The 12040-nt window shown below is 49.8% G+C and overlaps 1 protein-coding gene across 1 annotated transcript; it reads left to right on the forward strand.

Moving 5' to 3' along the window:
* The first annotated feature begins 1388 nt into the window (after positions 1-1388).
* LOC142930148 (uncharacterized) lies at positions 1389-11279 on the forward strand. The gene has a single exon (XM_076072213.1). The coding sequence runs from the start codon at positions 7786-7788 to the stop codon at positions 9424-9426; it is 1641 nt and encodes a 546-aa protein (XP_075928328.1). The 5' UTR covers positions 1389-7785; the 3' UTR covers positions 9427-11279.
* Positions 11280-12040: the final 761 nt, after the last annotated feature.

Below are 12040 nucleotides of genomic sequence, written 5' to 3' on the forward strand. Positions count from 1 at the left end.
CTGCGTTTCGCCTCTTTTAGACATTCTAAAGAAGGGACGTCGCCTAATGTTTGCTGACCTATTTCTACTCGTGCTGGTTATGCTGTTGCTTGTATACATATACACCCTAATAGTACGGCTATATATTGAATTATGTATATATACAGAATATGGATATCAATTAATCAATCAAATAGTTTTTTTCTATAGCACTATTTCGTGCAAATGATGCCATTAAAAGCGCTGTGCAGATAAAAAAACATTGTTATTAGACTAAATCACAAGAAGAATAAAAGCAATTTCCACACAAAACAAAATTGCATTATGATAAATTACTTTCGAAGGCATATTAGAGTGCTGGTATTGTGGTTAGCGCACTGCACAATGAAGTCAGAGGCCTGAGTTCGATAGCCCGCCAGGGCCAACATCAATGGCCAGTGACTCGATCTCCCCGGTGCCAACTTCACCAACCTGCGCTGACCAGCGTGGTGAAGTATGGTCGAACATCTCCCATGACCAACAACACCACCACCACTACTTGTGGAATCCTTCATCCAGCGGTGGATTGACTAAAAAGGATTTACGCGGAATCATTCGGTGTAAAGTTTCAGACTTTCGCAGAAAAGTGGATTTTGCTGCCATAATCCTTGACAGTGTTTGTATAAATGCCGCTGGGTTTTGCTTGGGTTGTCCGCCAGAGATGATTTGCGCCTCTACAGCAGCCGTCGCGTACCACGCCCCCCCCCCGCGGACCCCCGGCAATGACTAAAAAGTAAGCACGGCGCATTACACTTGCCTCGGACGTGATAAGCGCGCACGCCCGTCACGTTCGTCTACGGTGCCGTGAGCACCGTGGGCTCCGTGATTCATGCCCCCACCCTCACCACCCACCTCACCCTTACCACCCACCTCACCCACACCCCACACGCCTCACCCACATCACCCACCTCACCCACACACCACGCGCCTCGCTCATGCCACGCGCGCGCCACGCCGGGCGGCAGGCATCACTTGCAGCACGGGACGGGGATGGATGCGGCTGTTGCAAAGCTTGCTGAGAGTTGTCCCATCATGCTGAGCAGTGGGGGGTTAGAGCTGGCGGCTGTTGCGGAGGGAGTTTGGGGGGGGGGGGTGCTGGAGGATTGGGTGTAGTTGTGTCTGCGTCTGGTTGCCACGGGAACCTGGCAGCGGTCCAGCAGTGCGGTGCGTGCCGCACGGGCGGAATCCGCGCGTCGCGTGTCTGCGCGCGCCTTCCACCAGCGTCGTTCCCGCACGAAGCTGCCGGGTGGCGGGAGCCGGGCGGTAGGGAGCCGGGCGGGGGGGAGCCGGGCGGGAGGGAGCCGGGCGGGAGGGAGCCGCGCGGGAGGGAGCCGGGCGGGAGGGAGCCGGGCGGGAGGGAGAGAGCCAGCAGAGTCCGCACGCGTCGTGATCTTGCGCGCACGCCGGGGTTGATGCGACTGCGCTACGAACCCGGTGACCTCGCTCGGGTTACGCCGACCGCGACTGCCCAGGACCTCCCTAAACTTCATCTATCACTTCTTCTTCGTACGGCGCATGTTGGCGTAGAGCGACGACTGTCTGCGTCTTGAGTCGAGCTGGTTGCTGCGCCAGATGATTGCGGCAGGCGTAGGGGGATTGTTGTCAGTCGATGGCCTCAAACGAGCACTGCCGCTGGTGCGCTGTGTGTAAAGATCAGAAGTGGGGAGATGAAGGCAACCGTGCGCGGTCTGGCCACACCACACAGTTGTGTGCCGTGCCGGCGCCTTATGGGTGCTCGATAAACCGCACTTGCCCCAACACATTGCGTGGGCTACACGGGGACCTTTGACTACATCTTTGTTGGGACAAATACTTTTCGGCACGTGGAGATGAGCGTTACCTACGAGATGCGCTGCCTTGATATCCCTGCCTCATGAACCCAGGAATGCTGTTACGGATCCTATTATATAATTCGCAATGCCCCTTCACGTCTCCAGTTACCACTCAAATATATTTAACTCACAGTCTATCACTTCGTGCGAGTGCGAGGGTGCTGTTGTGGTGGTGCCAGTGGTCTTATACGGGCATGTGCCTATGTGCACGTGGCTGTGTGTGCCCGTGTGCACGTGGTTGTGTGTGCCTGTGTGCACGTGGTTGTGTGTCCGTGTGCACGTGGTTGTGTGTGCCTGTGTGCACGTGGTTGCGTTTGCCTGTGTTCACGTGGTTGTGTGTGCCTGTGTTCACGTGGTTGTGTGTGCCTGTGTTCACGTGGTTGTGTGTGCCTGTGTGCACGTGGTTGTGTGTGCCCGTGTACACGTGGCTGTGTGTGCCCGTGTGCACGTGGTTGTGTGCATGTGTGCACGTGGTTGTGTGCATGTGTGCACGTGGTTGTGTGCCCGTGTGCACGTGGTTGTGTGTGCCTGTTGTGCAAGTGGTTTTGTGTGCCTGTCCGTGTGCGTGAGAGAGACGCTTTGCACGTGCGTGGTGATGATGCATCCGCGCGCATGGATGTGTGTATGCGTGTGCACGTGTGTTGGAATGTGTGAGGCACGTGTGTGCATTTGTTTGTTGTGTTTTATGTGCATCCAAGTGTGCATTTGGTTTGTATGTGTGCGTGGGGTTGTGCACGTGTGTATGTGTGCGTGTGTGTACTTGTGGTTGTTTGAACACATGCCTGTGCTTGTGAGTCTGTGTGTGGCGACGTCTTTTCGTGCGGGTGTGTTGGCATGTGAATCTTTGTGTGGTTGGGTGTGCGCATGTGTTTGTGGTTCTGTATGTATGGGGGGAGCGGTAGCGTAGTGCTTAACGCACTTCGCTACGAACCTGGTTACCCGAGTTCAATTCCCGCTCACAGCCAAACAAGTGACGATTATTTGAACCGGTCCTGGGCCTCAAATGAGTACCTGGTGCGGTGTGTAAACATCGCCACTGGGGAGACAAAGGTGGCCGTACGTGGTTCTGGCCACCCATCCCCTCGTGTGCCGTGCCGGCCTTCATAGGTGCTACACGCTAACAGCACTTGCCCCTACAGTCTGCTAAAGGCTAAACGGGTGATCTTTGTCTTTGTAAGGGGTGGTCACGAAATCTCTTTGCGTGTGTGGTTGCGGGTACAGTACTCACACACGTGTGCATGGTGTGTGTGTGGCTGTGTGTGTGTGTGTGTGGCTGTGTGTGTCTGTGTGCATGGTGTCTGTGTGCATGGTGGCTGTGTGTGGCTGTGTGTGTGTGTGCATGGTGTGTGTGTGTGGCTGTGTGTCTGTGTGCATGGTGGCTGTGTGTGGCTGTGTGTGTGGCTGTGTGCATGGTGTGTGTGTGTGTGGCTGTGTGTGGCTGTGTGTGGCTGTGTGTGCATGGTGTGTGTGTGTGGCTGTGTGTGTATGTGTGCATGGTGTATGTGCATGGTGTCTGTGTGCATGGTGTGTGTGTGTGTGCATGGTGTGTGTGTGTGGCTGTGTGCATGGTGGCTGTGTGTGGCTGCGTGTGTGGCTGTGTGTGTGGCTGTGTGTCTGTGTGCATGGTGTGTGTGCATGGTGTGTGTGTGCGTGTCTGTGCATGGTGTGTGTGTGGCTGTGTGTCTGTGTGTCTGTGTGCATGGTGGCTGTGTGTGGTTATGTGTGTCTGTGTATGTGCATGGTGTGTGTGCATGGTGTGTGTGTGGCTGTGGCTGTGTGTGTGCATGGTTTGTGTGTGTCTGTGTGTGTGTGGTTGTGTGTGTCTGTGTGTGTGCCTGTGTGTGTGTGGTTGTGTGGTTGTGTGTGTGTGGCTATGGGGAGCGATAGTGTAGCGGTTAGCGCGCTGCGCTATGAACCTGGCTACCCGGGTTCGATTCTCGCTCACGGCCAACACCACCAGTGACGATTATTTGAACCGGTCCCGGGCCTCCCCTAGGTCGACTCAGCCTCAAATGAGTACCTGGTGCGGTGTGTAAACATTGCCACTTGGGAGACAAAGGCGGTCGGGCGTGGTGCTGGCCACCCACCCCCTCATGTACCGTTCCGGCCTTCATAGGTGGTCGCTAACAGCACTTGCCCCTACAGTCTGTTAAGGCTATCTTTGTGTGGCTGTGTGTGTGGCTGTGTGTGTGGCTGTGTGTGTGGCTGTGTGTGTGGCTGTGTGTGTGGCTGTGTGTGTGGCTGTGTGTGTGGCTGTGTGTGTGGCTGTGTGTGTGGCTTGGCTGTGCGCCAGCGTGCCTAGGTTCAAGCACCCGACCTTGACACGAGCTGCAGAGCGAGCCGGGGTGGGGGGGGGGTCCGCACTCACTTCCCTGGGCTGTCCCGGGGTTGACGGTGTGAGGATGTGCGTCTTAATTAAATTAAAACAAGCACGAGGTTAGGCACAGACATTGCAAACTCCGGGGAGCATTGTGAATAGCAGCCGACAAAGTCAAACAAGGAGTGTACCGTCACTGGCACACGTTAGGCATAATCGCACTTTGTATTACATAATGTTAAGCCACTTATGTCGTGTTTGTGTGATTGCTCGTGTCTTCGTGTTTGATTTGTGTCTGACAAAACAACCCGTACCTTCCCATGGCGCTCGACAGTAACAACTGTGGCGTGTTGTGTAGCAGTCGTCAGTCGGCTATCCTCTCGGTGCTCACATCACCCGGCTCAGTTCTGGCGGCAGGGGCTGGTAACCAACCCCCTAACACCTGAAACGAAAATACCAGACAACCATTAGAATACAATTTAAATGAGCACTAAGTACCCCAAGTCTTCGGAATGGCTATCTTTGTCAACAATATTTGAATTGACGAGAAACATGTGCGTGCAGTGGGTGTGTGTCTGTGTATGTTTGTGACATTCACAAAAGTATAGATACCAATTCCCATGCTGGCAACTATTGCTCGTGTTTGTGAAAATGTGACTCACTCACAAAGACAAGAAAATACATCGGTTAGCTCATTCATTTTGACCAATATATTATTTTAAAATGACAAACTACTTTCCTGTTTTGGAATTTAATTGGAAATTAAATATTTTATTTAAATTGTACGTGAATGGTTTATCCAAATAGGTTTCACTAAATTGGTTTATTTTCCATTCACGTGTAAAAGGTTAATGAGCTAAATCGTCAAGGCGATGTGTTTCGGCCATTTTGCCAGGACGTGAATTGGGCCCTAATTGTGGGTTAGCTGCCACCTTGCTTCTACAAAAATGGTTGAGTTTACACGAAACGGTACACTCGCAACAGTTAAGGTCCTTTCATTCACCCCGCTTGTGAAACTTTTGCGGTTGGTAATACATTTTAAGGAAAATTATCGCTCCACTCAAATCGATTTTGTGAAGAGGTTTGTGCAGACTTTGGTCCAGCTCGCGAACTCTCACCCATCTCCCGAGTGGGTCAGACAGAGCCGAACTCTGAAGCAACTTGAGGCGTCATTTCTCCACAATAACGCCGTGTGTTTGTAATTTGTATTGTTTTGTCGTAATCGACCGGTTTAATAGTGCACGCGAGCCTCTCATTCATTGAGCCAATGTGGGCAGACGGATCCCCGCTTTGGTGTTGCGGTCAACATGCCCGTCGCAACGCGAAGCGCGGAGAACGCTCGCCCTGAGCCCCTTCGCGGTTACTTTTTTTCGTAAACTCACGGACTTATTTGTCGTGGTCGAGGTCAATGGCAGAGCACACACAGAGCGGTCACCACCACCACCACCACCGTCACAAGCGGAATGCATGTCCGGTACGATCGCCGTTGTCAGCAGAGCCAAGGGCTTCCAATGTTGACGGGGCCGATTGCCGGCTTGTACAATGCACGTTCAAGAGACGATGTCGCCACGCTTGTGCCATGCGCCCCGTGCCACGCGGCCCTGTTCAAGTGGGAGACGGAGAGGCCCTGTGCGGCTGTTTGAGCGGCTCATTCTCTCGTCGGAGGTTTGGCGACCCTCCATGAATCGTGTCGTAGTCTTCGTCGTCGTGTGAACGACGCGATGATTGATTCCAATTAATTGTTGTGCTCGTGATGCGTCCATTGCATCACGCGTGTGAGAATCTATGGCTCGCAACGTATGCAAATTGTATGCAGGCATCTATTTTATTATACTCTATTTATATTTTGCATATATAGTACGCAGATTTATTTATGTTTTATTGCAGCCTATATACAAAGAGTATTTATTGCTGTGTTTGCTCATTCATGTCTGTATTTAACCTATACTGCACACGTTTTGTTTCCACGTGGAATGTGTTTGCTCGGTGTGCCAATTGTATTCAACTTCGTCGGTCCTAGAGCGACTGTTTTACGTCTGCTTTCGCCAAATGTTTGTATTTTTTCACCCAAGTCTCATCTTCAAAAGGTTATCCGTGACATTTCCGTGCCTGCGCGTGTTACCTTCGGACTGTTGGGATGAGACGGCAAAAGCTCAACGCGAAATGATCGATTCAGCGCCTCGATCGTCACGTGCCCAGTGACCCTAACATCGTGACCCAAACTAACCTTCCCACAATGCATTGTGCCAAGCAACATTCTCATTTGACTATTAATTAAAAAAAATATATGTATATATTTATTTAGGAGCAGTACTTTTGATTATTGACGGGGTTGTCTGTCACTCAAACGCTACTTTTAGTCAACTATTCAAGGAACAAATTTTAAACTGGTCATTGGAAGATTTTTTTATTTTTATTCTCACCAGGCCCCATGGTGTTAAGCGCAGTCTCTAACTCTCTTCTCTCCGTCCTCAACTTGCGTGCTCTAAAGGAGCACAATTGCCATGAATGTTGCTACTGATTGTATTTCTCCTCAAGGTTACAGTGGTGCTGATGGGTGTGTGGATCGTTCTTGTTGCATCACTGCCAACACAGCAGCAGCATCGCCACCAAGTACTGTACGGCGTGCTTCCAGATGTCTCGTGACCCCCAATTAATTGACCCCGAACATTTGTTTCCCCGTTGCATGTCCATTTCTGTTTTGAATAAAAACCTTTTATTTAAATATTTTTATATATTAAGTAAACTTTTTTTTTTAAACGCTTGCTCACGAGACATTTGGGCCACCCTGTGCAGTGTTTGATGTCACCGGGGTCACCCTCACACCACGGCGGAGTGGAGCGGAGCAGGCGGTGGCGTCCCTGCAGCAGAGAGGCAGGCAGCTGCGTCTCGCCGCACGCGCGCACCCCCCGCTCGGTGGGACGTCTGCCCGTGAGCCGCGTGCACGCGACGTTTCAATGTGGTCACCGTGCGGGCTCACGGGCGCACGTGTTCGCTCATGTCCGTGGCACACAGCCCGCAAGCAGATGTTGCGGTGCTTGGGTGAATCAATCGGTAGAGAAGTTCCAGGCAAAAGTCAATTATTTCCATACTCAAATGAGTTATTTTTTTTTTGTTTAGGTGGTACTCATCTGTTCACGGCCCTGAACCAGTTTTGGATATTCCGCGTTCAAATGGCGGGACCAAGTATTTCCATAGGACAACCACTGTTGACAACCAACGGATAGATTATGGGCAGAGTGAACCCCCCAAGCAGGAATTGAGATACGAATAATCGACATTTTCTTGGGGAATCCATGAAACTGAAGTTCTGTTGCCATGATGTTTGTCTAAAGCCGGTTGACGATGGCAATGATCGGGGCTATTACCGTAGTTTAGGTGCGAAGGCGAAGCAAGCTGTTCACCTCGCCAATAAGTTGATGTTTAGAACAACACAACAGTGAACAGCACATCAGTGAACAACACATCAGTGAACAACACATCAGTGAACAACACATCAGTGAACAACACATCAGTGAACAGCACATCAGTGAACAACACATCAGTGAACAACACATCAGTGAACAACACATCAGTGAACAACACATCAGTGAACAACACATCAGTGAACAACACATCATGAACAACACATCAGTGAACAACACAGCAGTGAACAGCACATCAGTGAACAGCACATCAGTGAACAGCACATCAGTGAACAGCACATCAGTGAACAACACATCAGTGAACAACACATCAGTGAACAGCACATCAGTGAACAACACATCAGTGAACAGCACATCAGTGAACAGCACAGCAGTGAACAACACATCAGTGACCAACACATCAGTGAACAACACATCAGTGAACAGCACATCAGTGAACAACACATCAGTGAACAACACATCAGTGAACAACACAGCAGTGAACAACACATCAGTGAACAGCACATCAGTGAACAACACATCAGTGAACAACACATCAGTGAACAACACATCAGTGAACAACACATCAGTGAACAACACATCAGTGAACAACACATCAGTGAACAGCACATCAGTGAACAGCACATCAGTGAACAACACATCAGTGAACAACACATCAGTGAACAGCACATCAGTGAACAACACATCAGTGAACAACACATCAGTGAACAACACATCAGTGAACAGCACAGCAGTGAACAGCACATCAGTGAACAGCACAGCAGTGAACAACACATCAGTGAACAACACATCAGTGAACAGCACATCAGTGAACAGCACAGCAGTGAACAACACATCAGTGAACGGCACATCAGTGAACAACACATCAGTGAACAGCACAGCAGTGAACAGCACATCAGTGAACAACACATCAGTGACCAACACATCAGTGAACAACACATCAGTGAACAGCACATCAGTGAACAACACATCAGTGAACAACACATCAGTGAACAACACAGCAGTGAACAACACATCAGTGAACAGCACATCAGTGAACAACACATCAGTGAACAACACATCAGTGAACAACACATCAGTGAACAACACATCAGTGAACAACACATCAGTGAACAACACATCAGTGAACAGCACATCAGTGAACAGCACATCAGTGAACAACACATCAGTGAACAACACATCAGTGAACAGCACATCAGTGAACAACACATCAGTGAACAACACATCAGTGAACAACACATCAGTGAACAGCACAGCAGTGAACAGCACATCAGTGAACAGCACAGCAGTGAACAACACATCAGTGAACAACACATCAGTGAACAGCACATCAGTGAACAGCACAGCAGTGAACAACACATCAGTGAACGGCACATCAGTGAACAACACATCAGTGAACAGCACAGCAGTGAACAGCACATCAGTGAACAGCACAGCAGTGAACAACACATCAGTGAACAACACATCAGTGAACAGCACATCAGTGAACAGCACAGCAGTGAACAACACATCAGTGAACAACACATCAGTGAACAGCACATCAGTGAACAGCACATCAGTGAACAACACATCAGTGAACGGCACATCAGTGAACGGCACATCAGTGAACAACACATCAGTGAACAACACATCAGTGAACACCACAGCAGTGAACAGCACATCAGTGAACGGCACATCAGTGAACGGCACATCAGTGAACAACACATCAGTGAACCTCACGGCACGGTCTGGCGACGTGTGTTTGAGTGTGCTGGTTTTGACCAATGACAGTGGCGAATATCTGAACCCTGTCATGGGCCTCCCCCCTAGGTCTACTCAACCCGAAATAAATTAGCACCTTTAAGCAGACAACGGCGAGCGGGCGGGCGTAGTGCTGATCACACCACCCACTCCTCCATAGGTGCGCGCTAACAGCACTTGCCCCAAACAGTCTGTTGAAGCTATATGGGGGATCTTTGTATTTGGTGTGTTTGGGTGGGCAGGGGGGGGTGTTAGGGACGTTGAGAGTTTCGCCAGCTGCAAGGAGCCCTAATCCACTCCGCGGAGAGTAGTACTTACGCCGAGCTGCGCGCTATATGTAGTAGTGGTAGTATTAGTGTTAGTAGTAATAGTGTTAGTAGTAGTATTATTGTTACTAGTATTAGTGTTAGTAGTATTATTGTTAGTAGTATTATTGTTAGTAGTAGTAGTATTAGCAGTAGTATTATTGTTAGTAGTAGTATTATTGTTAGTAGTAGTAGTGTTAGCAGTAGTATTATTGTTAGTAGCATTATTATTGTTAGTAGTAGTATTATTGCTAGTAGTATTATTGTTAGTAGTATTATTGTTAGTAGTAGCAGTATTGTTGTTATTTTTAAAGCGAGGCGGCGCTGGAAGATCCGCCGGACCCCGGCCAGGCCTCTTAATGAGGGTGCTCGCAGGGAGCGGGTGCCCGATTTTTGCTTTTTTTACGAGAGTAGCTCTCTGTGCACCGAGGCACCAAGGGGGCCCTTTGCATCGCGGCAGCGAAGTCTTCTCCCGGGTGCCACGTCTTTCCCCTTTCCTGCCATTGCATCTTCCTGCCATTTTATCTTCCTCCCTGCGCAGTGTTTTTGTTGTGTGTGTGTGCGCGCGCGTGTGCGCGCGCGCGTGTGTGCGTGTGTGTGTGCGCGTGTGTGTGTGTGCGTGTGTGTGTGTGTTTGCGTGTGTGTGTGCGCGTGTGTGTGCGCGTGTGTGCGTGCGTGTGTGTGCGTGTGTGCAGGCACGCCGACTCAACGGGGGCCGGCCGGCCGTTTAAACGGAAAATAAAAATAATAGTCGCCCGTTTAAATGTATTTATTAATTATGTTGTATTTGGTGTGTGTTTTCGGCGGGGGGAGGGGAGATATAAATAAATAATCGCGTAAATACAACGGTGGGAACAAAGCGAGGTCGACTGACCTAATTTTTTAAGCTTTCTCTCTCTCTCTCTGAGACCGGATTGTTTACCAAAATACGAGAGCGCCCCTTTTTTTGGGTTTGGTCTCGAGACGTGACCTCACCACCTTGCCTGGTGGTCCCCCCACCCCGGGTTTCGCCAAAGCCGCAGACGCTCCTGTGAAGCCGATCGCCACCGAGTAGCCTGCATTGGGGCTCTCTGTGCCAGCGTCTCGCTCTCTCCACGTGCGCCCCGTGTCCTCGCTTCGCTTGTGGCGATGGACGCGCTCGCTACGACGGAGGAGGCTGACGAGAGATGCGCCGGAGTGAACGTCTCTGTGTGGGTCGCCGCGGTGGCGAGATGTTAACTCCCTCGCCTGGCGTGCAGGAGGTCGTGGGTTCGATTCCGACACTGATGCCTGTATATTTGGAGTTTGCGTGTCTCTCTCCACGTGGTCGCGTGTGTTTTTTTTCTCCAGGCCCTCCGGCTTTTCCCTCCACATTTGGAATCAACATCACGCGTTCGGAGTATTTGGCTGCTATACATTTCCACGTGATAAGCCACTTTGATGAGCTATCCTTTGTGTCCAGGTCACTTCTGAAAAAGAGCTATAGAGCTCAGTGGGCCTTACCTGCTAAAATAATAGTAGTTTAAATAAAACTACATTTTGATTTAAAGCTTTCGTGACTGCAGGGATTCATATTCTTGGTTCTTTCGGTAAAGTCACGTAGAAGGCAAACAATAAAATAATAAAAAATAAAACAATAAAATTCTCACGACGTTTCGACTGCAACACAAGATGATGATTGCTTGTGTTGCAGTCGAAACGTCGTGAGAATTTTATTGTTTTATATTTTATTGTTTTATTGTTTCCCTTCTACGTGACTTTACCGAAAGAACCAAGAATATAAATAAAACTAGTTTAAATAAAACTATGCTAATTCTAGTTTATATGTGTGCGCGTGTGTTTGTGCCCAAACTGCTATGCGAGAAAGTGCGAGTTAGAACTTGGTCGAGGGCAGGCGTCAAAATCCCCCCTCCCCTCCCAGAGATGATACTCGCCTAGCGGGGCTGTGTGTCCGGAGCTGTAGGACACAAGTCATCAGTATCCCCCATGGAAAAAAATGTTGCTCCTGGATCAACGTCCCAAGCGTTATCGTGAGCACCACTTAAAGATAATTACAAATATCCCCTCTGTGGCCTTGAACAGACTGTTGGGGACATTCCTGTTAGTGAGCATCTGTTAAGGCCGGAATAGCACACAAGGGAGTAGGTGGCCAGCACCACCTCGGAGAGTCCTAGGTCCAGCTCAAATATGTGCCACTGTTATTGGTCGTGAGCGGGAATCGAGCTCGGGTGGTTGGGTTCGTGGCACAGTACGCTAACCGCTGCACCACCGCTCCCTCCCAAACAGACGGGCAGATGGACACATCGATCGAAACCATGCGGTCATGCTTCAAGCCCAAGCCATGATACAAGTGAAGTACTCTCTAAGCAATCGTAGGTAAGGAAAAATATCAGAAAGAAGATGCTACTACAACGGTTATCTCCG

Source organism: Petromyzon marinus, chromosome 3 (genome assembly GCF_048934315.1).
Source record: "Petromyzon marinus isolate PM22_M1 ecotype Great Lakes invasive population chromosome 3, UKy_Petmar_22M1.pri1.0, whole genome shotgun sequence".
In the NCBI taxonomy this organism is placed as follows: Eukaryota; Metazoa; Chordata; class Hyperoartia; order Petromyzontiformes; family Petromyzontidae; genus Petromyzon; species Petromyzon marinus.

Bases quoted from the DNA above. Each gene is read 5' to 3' on its own strand.
- LOC142930148 (XM_076072213.1), top strand. From the start codon at position 7,786: ATGAACAACACATCAGTGAACAACACAGCAGTGAACAGCACATCAGTG.